Source organism: Amphiprion ocellaris, chromosome 5 (assembly GCF_022539595.1).
Source record: "Amphiprion ocellaris isolate individual 3 ecotype Okinawa chromosome 5, ASM2253959v1, whole genome shotgun sequence".
Taxonomy (NCBI): Eukaryota; Metazoa; Chordata; class Actinopteri; family Pomacentridae; genus Amphiprion; species Amphiprion ocellaris.
Genome location: NC_072770.1, coordinates 7,235,382 through 7,255,925, shown reverse-complemented (window position 1 = coordinate 7,255,925; position 20,544 = coordinate 7,235,382). Strand labels below are relative to the sequence as shown.

The 20,544-nt window shown below is 38.9% G+C and overlaps 1 protein-coding gene across 2 annotated transcripts in view; it reads left to right on the top strand.

The window, feature by feature from the left end:
* Positions 1-20,544, top strand: part of arhgef10la (Rho guanine nucleotide exchange factor (GEF) 10-like a) — a 135,567-nt gene that overhangs the window by 7,141 nt on the left and 107,882 nt on the right. For both annotated transcript variants that reach the window (XM_055010495.1, XM_055010494.1), the window contains exons 2-3: positions 3,767-4,060; positions 9,263-9,290. In XM_055010495.1, coding sequence (XP_054866470.1) covers positions 3,772-4,060; positions 9,263-9,290 — 317 coding nt within the window. In that variant the 5' untranslated portion in view covers positions 3,767-3,771. The remainder of the gene's footprint in view (positions 1-3,766; positions 4,061-9,262; positions 9,291-20,544) is intronic.

The window sequence follows — 20,544 nt, the reverse complement described above, 5'->3', positions numbered from 1 at the left end:
GCTTTGAATGCAGTTACTTACTGGTTGGGAAACTCTTTTTTTCCTTTCAGTTTTTAAACCCTGTCATTTAATTTCATTTTTAAAGAAGATTACGTGTCCTTACTGCTTTGTGAAATAAAGTGGCGTACAATGGGGAGCTGAGATGGAATCAGGCAACATAAATCAGATGCCAAGTACTTCCAAGATCCAAGTCAGTAATCAAAGACTGCACACTTTGAATGGAAAGGAAATAAAGGAGAACAAAACATCGCTAAATATGCAAATCCTAGAACTCCCACATTTAAAACTAGACAATATAACCTTTGAGGTTTCTGCTCAGAAGGTGCACTGCAAATGCGTGCCCTGGCATGGTACAGATCATTCATGAAAGTGTGACACATCTCTCACTTTTCTGCCTATATGCATACAGCATCCCTCTGCTCATTACCACATTTGGTACACAGTGAGGGAGTTTTTCAGAGTTCTATGTAGGTCAGGGGCAGGGTGTGTAGGAGTTGGTTTCATCTCTATTCTGTGATGTATCTTATTTTTCCCTCAAGAATAGCTTTCACACAGCACCACTCCTGGGGCTTTTTATTTTTCTAAGCTGGAGTCTGTTTAATGGCTTGTCCAAATGCCTTCTGTCAAAGAAAGTTGCCCAGGATACCTGTCGTTTGAATTCTGAGGAAGGTGTTTTAAGCAAAGAAATATATTAGCAGCAGAAGTTTTGTTCAAGGCTATTCCGCTGATTTGTAAGAAAGTAAAAAATATCAATTACATCCCTTAGATCGCTCTTATGTTGGCTCAATCCACTTCACCTCAGTCAACAATCGAGAATGATTGTTCAGTCAGCGTGGCTTCAGTGTCGAAGTATAGTCACAGCAGTTATCAATTACACTTTACACTGCATGTTTTAGAGCATTTGGAGAATTGTGCTACTTTCTTCAGACAAGTTCTCAATTTTTTACAAGTTTGTGTGAACCACACCATTAACTGCGCAGCCTCGGCCCAAATGACCTGTGAGCTTACCAGTATTCCAGTGACGAATACAGAAACAATGCTTTCTGAAGGACAAAAGTTTTCCCTCCACAAAAGAGTCATTGTTGATTTGACCAATGAGTGGGCCGAATGGAGAAACTGTGTTTGTGGTACAGAGGAGGAAGCTGGGTCCAAAGGCTGCACTGGCATACTGTAGCTGTAAACAAGCAGAGAACTGATTCCTCAAGAAAGCGTTGTGCTCCTTGTTAGACATTTCTGTTGTTCTAGTCAGTTGGTTGTAATGAACACATGTTTTATATACAGTAACCATTGCTCCTGTTCATACTGCTCATTAAAGGACAGGGACCAAAATTTCCAGTTCTCAATTTGTGCAAAAATTAATTCAAACTTTATTTGAAAGTAACACAGTGCTTCAGCAGTTTCAGTTGGACAAGTTATGAGGCTATCCTTCCAAAGTGATTGACTTTTCAATAGGGATTTTCCTGATGTTTCCACCAGCCCTGTTCCTGGACTAGAAATGGATTGATACAAATAGAGTACTACAACACTAACTTGGGGACACACCCGCTTCATTTGTCGAATGTACTCTCCACTCTCTCATATTACCTTCAGACAACTTACACAGAACGCTGTCTGATGTCCTCCCTACTTGACTACATAAGAAATGCATGAACAATGGATCTCTTAAGCATTGTTCACATTACAGATAAATCAAATTTGTTTCTCAAATCAGGTCTTTAGGACCGACTGTCTTCCATGTTCGTTGCATATGATCAGATTGGATTTGTGTCTCCAGACATCATAGGTGTCAATATTTATCTTGGTTTAGTAGATTCCTTCTGGTTTTGTGTCTCTAGGATGGTCTTCGAAAGTGCCACTGAACAATTAATTTTGATGTCTTTCTACATACCAGTTGTCCTGTGTAGTGCTGTGCTAGTTAGCAGCATGAATTTCATGTGGTTATGTGTCGCATTGTGAGTGACACAAAAGACACTTTGAAATCCAATTTGAGCGGCCAGACTGAGATGCATTTGTAGAAATTCGTTTGAAATTGCATTTCAGAGCACCTCCAAATGTGGACTGGAGCTGATTTGCAAAAATTCACGAGGCTTTTTGATGTCCAGACTTTGTAAAATCAATGTGGAAACTATCTGGATGAACATATTTGGGCTGGCAGTCTGAATAAGGCCTTCCTAACCAGAACAAGAGGAATATGCAGAGAAGCAACACTGGTATCAGTGTTCATGTGGGGATCCTATGTTTTAAGAGACTCGAAAAATACTGAGCCTGTCCTTTGAACACATTTGGTGATAATTGAGGATTCACAGCCATCATTATTCCTAAACCATGGCGCAAACAAACATCGTGCCCAAATTGAGATGTCAGCGAGTAGTAAAAGATAATGGGAGCCGTAACAGACATTATGACAACCCTTCTTTTCAGGTTAAATAAAAATGACCAGTGATTTTCACAATCCACAAGCAGTGTGTTTCAGGGCCGTTTTACCCGCACAGCAATCCCATGTTCAGCTGCCTCCACTCCATGTTGTCATTTTCTCAAAGAAGCCTGACAAACTGCCCTATCAGGCCCAACAGTGTTCCAGCACTGGAAGCAGTTTAAGGGCTAATCAAAATGCAAAGCAGATGCTGGGTTCAGGAGTGGTACACTAACGTGCAGAAACAGAGCCTGCATGTCACAGAAAATCCCCCCTTTGTGAAATAATGAAATAATCGTGTGCAGCAACTTAAAACCTTGAGGGAAATGTGTGTTATGGAAAATTTCCATTTAATTTTCAAAATATGCTAACGGCAAGTCTAATTTCCATGACTACAACTGACAATTCAGATATCAAGCTATTTGTTGAGGAGGTACCATGGCTGCACAGGAAAACATATTATGTCTTTGCATTCAGTGTATGCTTGTATTGATCTTTTCTTTTTTTTAAATTAATTTCTAAAATGACCAGATGAAATCAGCCTCTTAGATAACTGGGGGCACACGTTTCCACTGGGCATGTGGTGATATCTTAATTAATCTGCCACTAAGCTTCCTCAGACTTTGATTTAACTGTCTCTAATGGCCATATGTTATGCTTATAGCACTGGGATTGTACTGTTTCTTTCTCTCTGTGTGTCTGAAATATATAGTTGTCTAATGTGCACATTGCTTCAGTTTTATTGCCGTATGTTGTCAAACAGTTTTTAAAAAGTCGCTCTGTCTATGAGTCTTCATGAAACTGCAAGAAAAATAGTCTACTGAAGAAGCTTTTCCTGTAAACACACTGCAGGGTTTACATTTCAGTACTGTTTAGTCCAACATTGATTTTTATCTCAATTATATTTTACATGTGGCTGTTTCATTAAGCGGCTTTGACATGTTTACAAAGATAAGAGAACATTCCAATCCCCCAATCTCCATTTGCCTTTGTGCCTTTATCTAAATAACTCCCATTAAATGGGCAGGAGTAAAAGCAACATATTTAACATTGGTTCATATTAAGTGCAGCTTCTTATGGGATTCAGAAAAACGACTGTTTATAGTATGATCACAATCTTTTATCAGCTTTTGAATTGTAATTGAGCAAGTTTTGAAACCCCCAAAGAAAGATCAAACAGTAACCTAACTTCATTATACAGTCTCTTTAATACCACAAAAGATTACCCTCTAAAGCTCTGACTAGCCTTGCCTTTTTTGTGTGTGTATCAATAATTTTTTCAAGTGTCAGTTTGAGCTCAAATTGGAAGACATAATTTTGTAACAAAACCTTTTCTGCTGTACTCTTTTTCAGCAATAATGTCTACTATGATGTCGCAGCAACCACCAAAAGAGGATGAAGAGGAGGATGATGAGGAACAAGGGGAAGAGTTTGTGTTTGACGACAGTGCAGATGAGGAGAAACTTCAGGAAGACAGTAAAGGCGTCAGCTCAGACTGTGTCCCACCTGTCCAGTTGCTAAGAAAGGAGGACAGTGGGACAGCAAGCAGTGTATCACAAAGTGACAGCACACAACTGTCCAAAACTGCATCTACTGCTGGACTGGAGTGCATTGCCAACAATGATGTAACTTCTGTTTCTAACACAGGTAAATCATTTTCAAAAATAATAGATTTTTGACGTAATACTGAATCAGTCTGTGTTGTTTGCTGGTAGAGATGATAGAGCTGCTGGGTCAGCAGTGCAATTCAAGACTTCTCTTTATGTAAACGTATATAATTAGCACGATGCACAAGTTACTTTCAAATTTTAACCAACTACTAATTACAGATTGAAAACATTTATTATTTGAAAAGTACAAGTGCTGATCAAAAATTTGAGGGACCGTGTGAGTAGTACAATGCATGCGAGCAGTAACTATCACAAACCATGATGTCTTGGGACACTGCGCTATCAACAGCAGGACCCACACTACCGTTCAAAAGTTTGGGGTCACCCAGACAATCTCATGTTTTCCATGAAAACTCACACTTTTATTCATGTGCTAACATTGCACAAGGGTTTTCTAATCATCAATTAGCCTTTCAACAGCATTAGCTAACACAATGTAGCATTAGAACACAGGAGTGATGGTTGCTGGAAATGTTCTTCTGTACCCCTATAGAGATATTCCAATAAAAAACTGTCGTTTCCAGCAGATAGTCATTTATCACATTAACAATGTCTAGACTGGATTTCTGATTCATTTAATGTTATCGTCATTGAAAAAAATGCTTTTCTTTCAAAAATAAGGACATTTCTATGTGATCTCAAATTTGTGAACGGTAGTGTATGTAAGACATGTTTTTGTAAATACTTGTAGTACACATTTGCAGTCTCTCTCTTGGTCACAAACTGGAGCAGAGAGCAAACATCAGGTCAGTTAGCAGCCCTGGATGAACCCACCTTCATACCATATCACTGTTGACGAGAGGTGGGCGTGCAGCTACCACAGAGGGATGAAACAACACTTTTTACAGTGAAAGATCACACAACTTCCAACACTTGACAAGACATGTCAGGTCAGGTTGTGCACCTTTAATTAGTGCTTCAGGGTTGGACTGTCAAGGCACAGCTGTACTGTAGCATCCTGAGGTGACTGAGAGAGAATATTCGGCACAATTTCATTTGAGTGCTTCAGTGTTATGTGTCGTGGTTATGGTATGGAAGTCGCTTCAGTGCTTCCCATTCATTGTCAATGGAAGCAGCCTTGCAGTACATTCTGGCAACATTGTGATGCATTTTGAGAGATGGCATGTAGGTTTGCTTACTTCTCATTCTCATGACCTATTTCTAACCTCAAATGTTTTCAGAAGGAAGGACATTTTAGTGAACTGTTTTCATAATATAAACAAGTTTCAAATGAGCTGCCATGGGGTCCAGTTTGAAATCCAGGAGCAGGCAGCACAGGAGTGAAGCGTGTAATGCAGCCAATGTTTGTGTGTCTGCAGGAGAGTGAATCCTGTGTTGTGTTCCTGTTTTCATCATGTTGTAATACATTGTGATACTGCCCATCTGTATGCCCAGCAAGTGTCCAATGTTGGGAACCCCTCTGTGTCTAAAAATGTCTCTGTGGAAATGTAAGATTACAGGGCAGCGATTGAGCATGGATTTTTTGGCCACAACAAAATTGTCACTCCCCATCCACTCTGTTGGCTAGATGTGACCTCCTGTGATTTCTTCCTCTTCCTCAAACTGAAATCCCAGTTGAAGGGCCACCGATTGGAGACAGCTTAAGAGAGATCCGGGAACATGACAGTGCTTGACAGGGCTGTTTGTCTTGACTCATGACAGTTACTGCTCACACATGTTGCATGTGCACAATGCACAGTCTTAGATCTTATTGATGAAACTATATAAGAAATCAATACATTTCTGCAGTGACTGCTGTACTTTTTTCTCCCCAAAAGCAGATGTTAATTTGGGTTACATGTCTTCTCTATACAGCAATTAATGGTAATATGTACCGACATACACTACCAGTCAAAAGTTTGGACACACCTTCACATTCAATGCTTTTTATTTATTTGGATTATTTTCTGCATTGAAGATTAATACTGAAGATTAACACTTTTTTGTTTACAACATAATTACATATGTATTATTTTATAGTTTTGATGTCTTCAATATTAATCTACAATGTACAAAATAATTAAATAAAAACCATTGAATCAGAAGGTGTATCCAAACTTCTGACTGGTAGTGTAATTTTATTATTTTATATTATTTTAACATACTGGGTGAAAAGATATGTCACTTAATAAAACAAGAAAAGCACTCAGAGAGCGTGGTACTCCATCAAGGCAGCTCAGTCGTTGTACATTTTCCAACGAGTGAAAGCTTTAAAAAAATTTGCGGTTCGCATCGGTCGATTTGTAGCAGGATCGCAATCATGTGATCATTAGCAGGCAGCTGACATAGTGTTCGCTTGTTGTCATAGTTACAGTGACGCCATGCTGCTATTATACAGACATCTTTAACAAATCCGTGGATCCAGACTATAAGCCGCATAACTGCCACAAGCTAATCACTTGGTCCTTGTGTCATTTCTGACCTTCTCTGAAAATTTCATCCTGATCTGTTGGTCCGTTTTTGAGTAATGTTGCTAACAGACAAACAAACAGACAAACGTGCACTGATTGTCACATAACTCCGCTGCGTTCCTTGGCAGACTAACAATGTCATAAAGAGGCTGAGTCCACTTAAAAATAACTTTTGTTTTACATACAGTCACTTCTGTTCCTCCTTCTGTTCGGTCAAAGGTGCCTTTTAACAACTCTAACATGAGCCGCCCCTGCTGGTATTTTCTGGAATGATTAGATGTTGGAATAAAAATCAACACATAGTAACTTTGTAACCAGCCAGCAGTTTGAAGGTGCTTGAACTGTAAACAGTTACCCTACTAGCTTAGCTGTTAGTCTTGGTGACTGCTCCAGTTTAAAACAGTGAATGAGCAGAGTGTACACACCCTGCACCTGTGAACAAACCCAGAGTAATAAAGTACCACCGTGTATCTGCAGGCACTTACTTGCTAGTCAGCTACATGTGACAACTTGTACTGAAAAGTGTCATCAAGGACAAACTTTTTGAAGGAGATGAGTGACTGGTTTTGGGGGTTCTTCTTCAATACATTTTCAATCTTGAACACTTTATTTCTTGCATTCTGGTGAATTGTAACGGACCAGTCTGCGCTTTTGTCTGCAGGTTTCTGCCTGTAGTTGTTGCGTCTATGAGTAATGTAAAAGCAGTTTTTCAAGAATTAAAGTCAACTGCTTTTTATGTTTTTATTGAGTGTTATTGCGGTGCATGTGGGTGTGTCCTCTGCTTGGAAGAGCTGTATCACCCAGTTTATATACATCTACAGCTGCTCTTATCTGGGTCAAAACAGTCATAACATGCAAATACACAACTTTATGCCTATGGTAATAGCTTAATAGCAAAGGGATGTCAAAGTGAATTATCACTAAAGAAATGCCTATGCTTTAGAGAATAATCAGGAATGACATTTAAGATTGCAGTCAATACTTGAGTATTTTTTCCAGTGTCTATGCTGTCATTAACAGGATTTACTGATGGGTTTTACATATAAAATAAAGAAATGTTCTTGTGCCACTTATGACTGTCCCATGATTTAATGCTGTGGCTGGTAAATAATAATAATGGATTAGATTTATATAGCGCTTTTCAAGGCACCTCACAATGAATCCATTATTCATTCACTCACACATTCTCACTCGGCGGTGGTAAACTACATTTTTAGCCACAGCTGCCCTGGGGCAGACTGACGGAAGCGTGGCTGCCAATCCACGCCTACGGCCTCCGACCACCACCAACATTCATACGCATTCATACTCCAGTGTGAGTAGCAGCACTGGAGGCAAGGTGGGTAAAGTGTCTTGCCCAAGGACACAACAGCACATGACTGGGACAGAGCGGGAATCGAACCGCCGACCTTCGATCATTGGACGGCCCGCTCTACCACCTGAGCCACAGCCGCCCCGTGGAAAAGTGGAAATATTAGTTGTTTAAAAACTGTTCAAGTCTAATGAGCACTAATTTGTATTTAATGAGCTGATAATTTGTTCTGAGTTGAAGTAGTTAAACAAATAAATACCTCTGAAATGCAGTGAAGGAGAAGTATAAAATGAAGCCCTAATCACCTCACTAAGTGAAAACATCTGTGTGGGTGGACTGAGGGTGTGCAGGAGCTTCTACTACCTCCACAGGCTGCATGCAAAAACTCAAATAACACACAAACAGAACAGAATGCAACTTTATTACCTTGAAGGTGGAAAATGCTGGACTGTGTTGTGTTGCTAACGGATGTGGATGTCAATAGCTGATTGAACATTGTCAGGCGAATATTAATGTAAATAGATATGTTCTGAGTTGGTTAGAGTTGCTGTACTGTAACTAAAACTCATATTCTCCAACCTCTCGCTGACATTAAAAAGCCTCTGGGCATTACAATGAACTGCTATCTACTTCTGCAGTTTGCTTGTCTTGGGCAAGCTGCCTCTGAGAGAGATTTTTTTTTTTACATAGCGCAATCTGACCAGTTTTCTGTTGCCACACACTGTGTGAGTGTCTCCAGCCATTTGTTTGCGGTTTTAATCTCTACCTAACAAGATTTAATTGTTGCCAGAGGCAGACGGGCGCTATAGAGCAGAGTTAACTCTTTCCCCTTTAATTGGATGAAGTTCTGTAGATGTACCTGGCTAATGTTGCCAAACAGACCCTGGTAATTACACGCCCGGATAAAAGGGGAGATTTAGGTCTTTGTGAAATTCAGTTGGACAAAATGAAGCGATTAGTGCTTAATTAAAAGCCTTTTTACTCAGTCTATGGGTGGTAATCCGTTAAGTGGGCTGTGGAGATGCGTTGGGGAATTCTGGGCGTTGATGATGGTGTGCAGTGGAGGTCTGTTATGTAATCGAGGGCTGAGAGCAGCTGAGATTCAGATCCTGCCTCACCAGAGGACATCAGTTTACATGAAGGAAATCGATGATAGCATTTAACAGCACCTTTCTTGTACATAGATTTGCTGTGAGAATACACTGCAACCATGCAAAATCTGTTTCAGTGGTGACTATGTTTCACATTCTTAGTAATTTTCTCAGACTTAGTTGTTCACAAACTTCAGTGTCCTTCATGTAGCCAAATGCAGTCTTTGAAAAGTCTGTAATTAAAGTAATTAGTTCACAAACTGTCTTTTTACAATTCAGAAATGTTGCATTTGTGTTTTTTTTTTTATTTGTCCTCCACTTTGGAACAGTTTGTCTCATGGTGTCTGTTTTCCTCATTTTGACAGATGTTCCAGTTACTGAGTCACCCAGCTGGTAAGTTGCCTCTGATTCCTGTCACAGTACTGGGGAAAATTACTTATGGGCGGTGGATAAAATTAACTGAAAATCAGTGTTATGTCATTATGTCTGGGATAATGTCATGCTTACACTCCATCCAAACACACCACCGCAGATATGAGATACTGTGATGTTATGCTACATCTATTTGTTCACTATTTAGATGCCAGATGGCTCATCACACACACCCTGTGACAAGTGGTAATGTCAAGTGTGAAGTGATGCTGCTGATACAGTTCTGGGGGAAAATCACAGGATTGCATGATTCATGTTGATGGATACGGCCTAAGAAGATGAACCTTGTATATATTCCATAAGGCATCCTGGTGTACTGAATGGAAAAGGTCACCCAAGATCACAGATTTTCCATGTAGCCTGGTATCTGTGAAGTAACTGCTTTTAAGATTTTTGCTTCCATCCCAATACAAAGGAGGTGAATGGAATTTAATTTGTGATGCTGAAAGAAATAGACATGATGCTAAAACTGTTCCTGTAGTAACAGTGTCCTATAGCAAACTTGTCTAATGAACAGCATTTACAACACCGTGTTCAAGGCTATTTCATTGTAATGCTCACTGGGGCTAAGAGTTCAGTATTCACTGTCTACCACATTTAAAACATATGATACAATATAAATTTGTAAAATCATTGACACGGCAGTTTAAAGTTTTGCTCAGTTACTCTGTATAATGTACACTACCGTTCAAAAGTTTGGGGTCCCCAGATAATTTCCTGTTTTCCATGAAAACTCACACTTTTATTCATGTGCTAACATAATTTCACAAAGGTTTTCTAATCAGCAATTAGCCTTTCAACAGCATTAGCTACAACAATGTAGCATTAGAAGAGAGGAGTGATGGTTGCTGAAAATGTTCCTCTGTACCCCTATGTAGATATTCCATTAAAAATCTGCCATTTCCAGCTAGAATAGTCATTTACCACATTAACAATGTCTACACTATTTCTGAATAATTTAATGTTATTGTCATTGAAGAAAACTGCTTTTCTTTCAAAAATAAGGACATTTCAACTAGGGCTGCAACAACGAATCGATAAAATCGATAATAATCGATTATTAAAAGCGTTGGCAACGAATTTCATTATCGATTCGTTGTGTCGCGCGATTCGTGCGTCACTCGCCATGTCGCGGAGCCGTCAACTTCACCTGCAGAGCTTTGTCAATGCTGGCTGACTGAAATAAAGTTTTTTTGTTTTTGTTTTTTGTTTTTTTTTAAATAATTCCACCTCTAGAGCGAGTTGAACAGAACGAGGTGGCGGCAAAGCGAAAGTAAATTCAGAGTAATTTCAACCGAACGTGACCGACACGGAGAAAACAGTCGGACCGAAATCCTCAGAAGTGTGGCAGCATTTCACGCTTCAGAAAACAACAAACATGCGTAGCATGCAAGCTTTGCAAAAGTGATATGATGTACGGGAGCACCACGGTAATGATGCAGCACCTGAAACGGAAACACGTTGGAGTCGCCGATGAGGATGAAGGAGCTCAACAGCAGGTAAGTCACTACATTATCCTACGTTTGTTCCGTTTTACAGTGAGGAAACGTAACGTTAGTCTCTCTGGTAGCTCTCCTGATGCTAGCGTTTGTTAGCTGATTAATGACAGTGATAGGGCACGTGTGTGTGCGTGTGTGTGTGTGTGTGTGTGTGCGTGCGCGTGTGAAACTTTTTATTTCACTTTAATCAGCTTAAGCAGGGTTTGAATATGCTTTATAAATAAACGTAACTTGCCCACAATGGTGATAATAATTTAAAGATTAAGCCTCAAGTTTTAATTTTCTCACAAAGTCTGAGTGAAGACACTGGTCTGTGTTGGAGTGAGGCAGGATGAACTGCATTTAGACCAAACAGGGGTTAAAGTAACTTATTTAGTATGTAGTATTTTTTATGGTGCTTGTCCTATCTATCTATCTATCTATCTGTCTGTCTATCTATGTATCTATCTATATGTGTGTGCGTGTGTGTGTGTGTGTGTGTGTGTGTGTGTGTGTGTGTGTGTGTGTGCGTGCATACTTTGTGTTTTGCTCTTTGGACTACTTACTTGCCTTAACCTAATACTGCAAATAAAACAAGATAATTACTGAGTTGTTGTAAATTGTGCTATAATACATACTCAAACTATACTATCTTTCTCATTTCTTGAACAGCAAACAATGACAGGCTTCATGATGAGAAAGACATCATGTCAACCACAGCAAGCATCTGTCCTGACTGACAGCATCCTCAACATGATGCTCACTGGCATGAGGCTTCTGTTGATGGTTGAAGACGAAGGCTTCGCTTCAATGATCTTATTTGCTCTGTCAGTCCAAATCTTCTCTTTCTGAATAAAGCGGCGGAAATTAAAAATGTGTTGTTTTTTTATCCGATTCATCGATTAATCGAAAAAAAATAATCGGCCGATTAATCGATTATTAAAATAATCGTTAGTTGCAGCCCTAATTTCAACCGCCCGGATAGCTCAACAGGTTAAGCAGGCAACCCATGTACAGGGGCTGGTCCTCGACATAGCGACCTGAGTTCGATTCCCGCTCACGGCCCTTTGCTGCATGTCTTCCTCCAACTCTTCTCTCTCCTTTCCTGTCTGTCTACACTGTGCTATCTAAAAAAGGCCCAAAGATAACTTTGGAAAAAAAAGGACATTTTTAAGTGACCCCAAACTTTTGAATGGTAGTTCATATCCTAAGTCACAGGGTTCACAATATGCAAGCTGTAATTGTTTCAAACTGCAATTTTAATTTGAAATCATTCAATTGTTCATGTACACTTATGGCAGAATGACATATGGTTCCTCACAGGAACAGTAAAAGCAACATAGATTAATCTTAAATGAAATGATGCAAATAATGTTAGCAATTACAGAGCTATTTCCTACATGGGACATAGTCCAAATGTAAAGTAATGGCACTGATGTGGGTGTGGGTTGTACACTGGAAAAGTATTTCTGTGAAGATTTGCTTCCCACTGAGTTTTTTTAATTTCATCTGTCAGTGCTTTGAGCAGAACAAATTAAATTCTAATCATTTTCATTACATTGGGGTCATATGGTAAAAAACTGAATTGGAATTAGGAGTAATATATTTAGCAAATTGCAATTACAATTTAGGATGAGGAATGACTGGTAAATAATGAGAGTAATACTATAAGTCTGTTTTATTAAGTTTGAACTGACTATAACTTCCAGAATTTACTTAAACTGCAGCCAAATTCTAACAGCAATGTGCTCTTTTTCCAAGTTCAGTAATGTAAAATCTGATTCTTTCCTGGAGACAAAACTAGGACTGTTCAGACAAGTTAAGACAACATAAGAATATTACTATTGACTTTACTGCGATGAAGTTTTCCAATTATGCCTCGTGACTGGTTACTTTGCACTGAAGGGATTTTTATCTGTTTTGTTTTCTAAATTATGTTTAAAAGACTGCAGTTTGTTATACAGAATGCATGTTACCGATCCATGAAAGTGTAACTAGCCTTATTCTTTATCCTTTATTATCTTAGGTATTTTATTAATAAATGATAATAAATAACTTTTAAATGTTGAACACAATTAGTAGAGCTTAGTTTTGGATCATAAATAATGATCCAGCTGCCAGAAATTTGCTGTCATTTATACTTGATTCATGAATACACACTCTATCTACTGACATAATCCCAGTCTCTTTATTTGACAGCCACACCTTGTACACTTTGCAAGCACCTTTGACCCAGAGTCATGTCAATGATTCATGTGACAGACATACGTTTGGTGGTGTGTCATGTTTTAATGCTCCATCACATGTTTTAAATCTTTCCTTGAACACTTGTGTGGCTGTGCTGGTTCACTAAAAGGCAGACTTCTCAAAACCTTTGCACATATACTACCGGTCAAAAGTTTTAGAATGCCCTAATTTTTCCATTTTTTAAATTGAAATTCAAGTAGTTCAAGTCCAATGAATAGCTTGAAGGGTCATTCCAGGACTGGAGGACATTTTACGTCCCACCCATCAAATTTCAAATAATCCATGTACAAAATACTAAAACATGCAGTTGTTGTGTAAATTTTCTTGTCCTGAGATCAAATCTAAAAAATACAGGAGAAAAGAATGTTTGAAAATATTTTTCAAATAAGTCTGGAGTTCACCCTAAGATGCCATTTTTCTCTTGTCCCACCCCAATGATGACCAAATTGAATCTCAAATAAAACAGTTAAAATCAAATTTGTATCTCCTTAATTTGGTATTATCTTTTTCTTGTAATGTTTTTTGTAATTGTGGGAATTTTTTTAATCAACTAAATATTTTAAACAATAGTTAATATGCATGAAACGCTTGTCTTTTTAGCTGGTAGAAGAGGAAGAACATAGTGAATCACATGATATGCTGGAACTAACATCAGCAAACAGTTTTCCAAAAGAATGGGTAGAGCAAAGCCATCTCCTCTCCTCCTCTCTCCTCTCACTCTACCTCATGCAATGCTGTTATGCATATTATCAGGATAAGACAAATACTTTTTACTTTATTCCATCAGACTGTCCTCTTGGACAGCAGTAACAGCTAGCTAAATATCTAGCTTCTACTCCTGAGAAAAAGCTAACATTAGCATGGATTAGCAACCCCGTTACAGTGATTAGAGTAGGGTTAGCAAACAACAAATAAAACATGGAATAAAAATGGTACCATTGATGTGTAAGCTAAGCCAATCAAACATTTGATAGTTTGTTGCCTATTGTTGATGAATACGGAGCAGAAAATTGTAAAGGAGAAGGTTTATTTTTCAAAAAAATTTGAAGGCCAAATGTCCTTCAATTAAGGACTGAAATGATACAAAAGTAAGTGGTGAACTGCCAAAAGTTAAAAAAAAAAAAAAAAAGTATGGTTACCCAATACTGAAAAACAATGTACTTTTCAGAATTAGACAAAATGGCCTTTTTCAGGGAACAAAAAAAGTTTAGCCAAAAGTTTAGAATACATTTTGGTTTCGAACTAGATTTTTAAAAAAGTTTATTTATTTATTTGTTCTATGCTTTCATTTCACAGTACCACTAGACATTAACATGCATAATTTCCAATAAAACACTGGAAAAATTGGAGTGTTCTAAAACTTTTGACCGGTATTGTAGCTGAATTATTATCTTTTTTTATTCAGTTGTGATCTGGCTGAAATAACATGTAACACTTTTGCAGTCCAGAGATTAGAGGTGCTTCTGTACTCATAAAAACATGAAAGCCCAGCTGTAATCAAAGTTTTTATTACTGAATATGAAATGAACTGAAGTCACTGTATACAGTTCTTTTCTGGCTGAGTGGGTGTATAAGTGAGATGACCTTAATGCTGATGCAGTCAGACATCATCCTTCATACAATCAAGAAGACAGTTTGCTTCAAGGACTCAGCACAGTAAATGATAATGTGATAGTTTATTGATTTCTGTGAGGCAACTGCCTTTCTGCCTACCCGGCTCCATGGGAAGGTCAGCAGTCAAAGTCAGCAACAGAGCAGCAGCCCAGGAGCTGATAGAATTAGACAGAGACTTTCCAAAGGATATTTCAGCTGATGGTGAGTTTGAGCTCAGGCACTGCATTTGAACAGCAAGGCATCCTTTTTAATGCCCTAAGAGATATAAATATTAAACAAAAGAAATAAACACTTAATGGCTTATGCAGTTTAAAGCTGTTTGGCCTATACCACTTTTCCTACTGCATTTACATACATTACCAGTCAAAAGTTTGGACAGACTTTCTCATTCAATGCTTTTTATTTATTTGTACTATTTTCTACATTGTAGATTAATACTGAAGACTTACCCTTTTTGATTACAACATAATTCCATATGTATTCTTTTATAGTTTTGAGTCTTGGTCTTCAGTATTAATCTACAATGTATAAAATAATTACCATAATTTCCGGACTATTGAGCGCACGTGAATATAAGCCGCACCCACTAAATTTAAAAAAAGAAAAGAAATTTTGTACATATACAAGCCGCACCTGACTATAAGCCGCAGGTGTCCACGTTGTAACATGAGATATTTACACAGAAAGATTTTTAAAAAAAAACTTTTAATTAAATACATGCTTTTTCCGAACAGTGCCGTACGTCGACCAAATCAATGTCAATATGTAAATGAGAATCGCTCCCCTAAACTCCCTCAACTCTGGTGCGGATTCTTTTTTTTCTTCCCCCCTCCTCCCCCCCCCCCCCCCCCCCCCCATCAAACGTGTTTTATACAAGGTTTAAAGTAAAACGGCAGTAAAACGTATTGAGGTATATATATATATATATATATATATATATATATATATATATATATATATATAACGTATTGAGGTATATATATATATATATATATATATATATATATATATATATATATATATATATATATATATATATATACCTCAATACGTTTTACTGCCGTTTATATATATATATATATATATATATATATATATATATATATATATATATACACTTATATACACTTACACATATATGCACACACGCACACACAAACACGTCTTGTGTGGGGTATCCACCCACAGATGGAGATTACCAATAGCTGTGAATAAATGTTCCTCTTTTTTTTTTTGTTTTTTTTTTTGCATTTTTATTGGCTTTATTTGACAGGTTAATAGAGGGACAGAAAAGAACACCTGCAGCAAAAAGCCGTGAACTGGAGCTGAACCCAGGCTACTGCGTTGGCCTTACCCTCCTGTTCACAGATCGCCCTTTCGGCCAGCTGAGCTACTTGACAGTCCCAGTACATGTGCCTTACCTAAAGGAATTGCTGTCTTTTCTCAATGACATGTCAGTTTAGAGTAGTATGACACAACAAAATTCTGCTGTTGGTTTGAACATGAATGTCCTGTGAATTTTGCTAAATTGCTGCATTTCAAATTGAATACGTTAAATACTGCTGGACTGTTTTGGTAAAATTTTGACGTTTGTGTATTTAAATAAGACAGTGTAGCTACAATGTGATCTAAACCTGCCAATACTGTATCAATATATTGATGTTATACTGCAATACTTTGGCATTCTGTTATCACAAGGTTTGGTGAGCTTCTTGTTAAATAACGTGCACACCGTGTCCTGGTCTCCTGTCTGCTGCTTGGTTTTAACAGGAATCAGTGACCGCAGCTCCACTGGTCCCAACCACGTTGACGTAGTTTTTCTTTCATTTAGCCCGACAGCGCATGGCTTTTAAAATGAGAACGCCTCCTATTCCCAGTTATTTTGTCAAGACCGAAATTTATAGAACAACAGAAATCTCATTTTATAGATGAAGTTGTCCCATTGTTTATTACCTGGTCAGTAGGTAAGGGGTCCTGAAAAGCCACGCCTACGAAACGCTGGTATCACCAGTTGATCGGAACACCAGTTAATCTTGAACAGCGGCCGCCGAACCGCGGTTGGGCAGCCTCGGGTAGCGCTAGAGCCCGTAGCTTAGCGTGGCTCGTTAATGGTAACCGCCAGATATAAGTCCGGACAAACTTTGCAGGGGGAGAACGAGGCACTTTATTGAACTGGCAGCAAACTGTCCACATTTACAGTTCATCCAGGGTACACTGGCTTCTCACACTTGTCCTCTATGACTGGCTATATCATCAAGGTGCATCTCACTATGCCTCCACTACCACACTCGTCTCTGCAACACACACCGCTGCAGCGTTCCTCATCACGTCACACTCTCGCTCTCTCTCTCTCTCTCTCTCTCTCTCTCTCTCTCTCTCTCTCTCTCTCTCTCTCTCTCACACACACACACACACACACCGCAACCTGCCTAGGTTAAAGGAGAGCAGGCTTGGCCTGCAACAGCTGCATCATATGCATTTCTTTGTGTGTTTTCCATGATGAGGGTGTGTGCATCAAGCGCAAAATGACTGATTTGAAGAATTTAGTGTGAGTGTGTTTGATTTAATTCGAACAGTGTCATTGGTCCACTGTGACCTGTTCGGTAATTTTATTGGTCTGATGTGAGGCTAAATGTGTTGATGGCATGAAGCTCGCACGTAAAAATCTATACATTAGCCACATCGTTGTATAAGCCACAGGGTTCAAAGCGTGACAAAAAAGTAGCGGCTTATAGTCTGGAAATTACGGTAAATAAAAACCACTAAATGAGAAAATGTGTCCAAACTTTTGACTGGTAGTGTACATTACTTTTTTGTTTGTTCTAGTCGAAGCTAAAACAAACCAAAGCACAAAAATACATAGCAAACACTCCTTGGTTCAGATCTTATCATAATATTCCCTCTCTAGTTTTTGTGGCCTGCATGATGAAGCCGTGCAGGGGCTCTGATTTTGATGGCGCTTTGAGGAAATCTGCTCAGAAACCTCGACTGAAAGCTGACTTCACGGTATCCTGTGGGCTTTCCTGTGCTGAAATCATGGGCCTGTGTCTGTACACAGGTGTGAGTGTGTCGGTGTGTGTGTGTGCATATGCTTTGTGCTGTACACACAAGAGTGCATGTGAGTGTTTGCGACAGTCACAGTGAGGTCTTGGCAGTTTGTCGTGCAGGCAGATTTCTGCTGACTGCACATTTCCGCTTTGGTTTCGCCAATAGTTGGCCTTTTAAAGAAGAGCTATCAATGGCACTTTCCACGATCAAGGTGTTCAGACTGTCAGCACCTCAACCAGATCTGTCAGCAGCTTTAGAATAATATTGCCAAAATTACTTTGTGATTGTTATTGCAGAATCATGGGGTTTTTCTTAACAGTGCAATGACAGCACATCAGCTCGTTATAGCTATTAGGCTCAAGGCAACCTTTCCCTCCTGTGAGTTCTGCCTGCGCTCCACTGTTTTATACCAGTATTTTCCTCCTGACTTCCCTTTTTACCACTTGACAGATAGTTTTCATTAAACAGATATCACCCGGGATCTCGGCAATAAAAAGATTTACACAAAAGATACCATGACAACGTGTGTGTCTGTTTTTATGTACACGGAGCTCTAACCTTAGAGAGTGTAAGTTTACTTTTTAACTTTTTGCTGGTTTTCCCCTCATAAAAGTTTTATTTTTTCTTTCACCTTTGCGCCCTTTTGCAGCCTTGCAGAACTTTACACTTTTTGCTCTTGTGAATAAGCTTATCTAATGGCCTTACAGAACACATTTGTTTTTCACCGTCACTTTGTTTGAAGACCTCTCACCTTGTACTTGGGCGTGCTATGAAAGCAACAGCAGAACACCATACTGTAAGAGCATTAAAAACTATCTTCAGAGGCCAAAAAACAAAAGAAACTAACATTTTGGATGCTAACTAACTGGAATGTGTCATATACAGCAGTAGCACTGCATGCATCATGGGAATGGTTCAGTATGAGGAGTGGGCAGTTGTTTGTGGAGGAGATTTATGACTTGAGGACAAACAGAGCTCCATCAGTGCAGTCAGCACAATGCTTGTGCAGTTATAAAGAACAGCTATGCCCAGAAGAGATCAGGGGGCAAAAAAAGGTACAGCTCTGGCAGCGCTGCCCTGGCGCAGTTGCTGAAGGGAATGGAAACAGATGGAAGTGTGAGATTTGCATTCAAGCAGCTTCCACTTTAGGCTGTGCTCTGCCTCAGGCTATGTCATTTGCATTGAAAAATGATTCCTGTTTCTCTCCTTGAGCTATATGACTCACTAGGGCTTATAGGCACAGATATGTTGTGAAGGGGTGTGCAAAGGTATGTCTGGATCGATAGCTGCGCTGCTGAAATCACTCATACCTGACATGAATGCACACAGTCACGACAGGAAGCTGTGTATCACTATTGTTCTACTTTTGCTCTTTTTTTTCCATGCACAAGCGATTTTAATGACAAGAGATCACTTTGTCGTACGAAACATGTTGACAAATATTGTAGCTATTTATTTGTGTATTTTTTGCTTTTCATGTGGAAGGAAATCATTTTTGTCTTTTAGACTGAGATGAATGATCCTGCATCATAGAAAATATATCAGAGTAATACCTTCTAGCCTTTTGCAGCTTGTCACCACTGCAAAACCAAATGGCTCCTATCAGTAGCTCTAGTATGACTCGTCGGCATTATATCTACTTTAGATATGTGGCGTCCATTTATAGTGCATCAGGGAGAATGTGGCACAAACACAACCAGAACTGCAATGATATGTTATAGCTATATAATGTTTGGTATGCAGTATTTACATGCTTGTACTGTAACGTTTGAAATGATTTTGGGTCAGATTAGAGTTGGTTGGCGTTTGCTTGAACAGCTAATCTGAATAAGTTTTAAAGGCAGTGTTTGTGATGGACACATCCTAACTTATTCTCATGTATTTATAATGCAGATCCTGCAAATTACCCACTGTTACTTTTTGATTATTGTCTGCTCTGGGCATGTTCTTATTCCTTTCTGACTCATAACACCTGCTTCACCTGGCGCTGTACCAACAGTGAACGAAAAGACCTTGCAGATAGTTTACTTCCATTAATATTTATTGTAAAATACAAGACGTCTGCAAAGACCTCCCCCTCAACACTTCCAAATCACAGTATTTTGTGCCCATTATTTTCCTGGCATGTCTTGTTTGTCTGAAACTTGCCCATCAATCTGAGTGGCTGCTGCTGCTGGTATTGCTAGTGTTCCTGAGGTGTTTAGCAGAGGGACAGATTTAATTAGCATAGATGGGACTCTCCTATATCTTGGATGCTGTCATATTATCAGTCATGTGGGGGAGGACAATCCCTCACTGGCAGTGTCAATGCAGGCATCCTGATAGCTGTGTCAACAAGATTTTCCCCTATGATGTTAGAGTCTGTTTTTAATAGCTGGTTCAGGGCATGTTTTCATTCAAAAAGCCTGCGGTGATTATAGTAAGCCGCAGGCATGACAGATACTGATTTGACAGTGCTCGGGAATAAGTTAAGTAACTTAAGTACTAAGCATTTGGTGTGATTATATTTTGTCTGCATATGTGGTGTTGCAAAAGTTCCTGTAAATAATTAAATCAGCACAATGTATCCCACATACAGCTGAAGTTGTCACTGCGAACACAACTTAGTGAGATAAAGTGGCTAAATGTTGTTGTCACAGGTAATTGCTTTAAAGAATTAAGACTGCAGTTCTGAATAGTTTACTTTTTCCAGTTTCACTGAAGCTTTTTTTTCTGTGGGTGGAAAAATTTTAATAAGCATAGAAAAACATCAAAATAAATGACAAAAAAGCACTGAGAGAGCACAGTACTCCACCAAGACTGCTCAGTGGTTGTATCATTTCCGATGG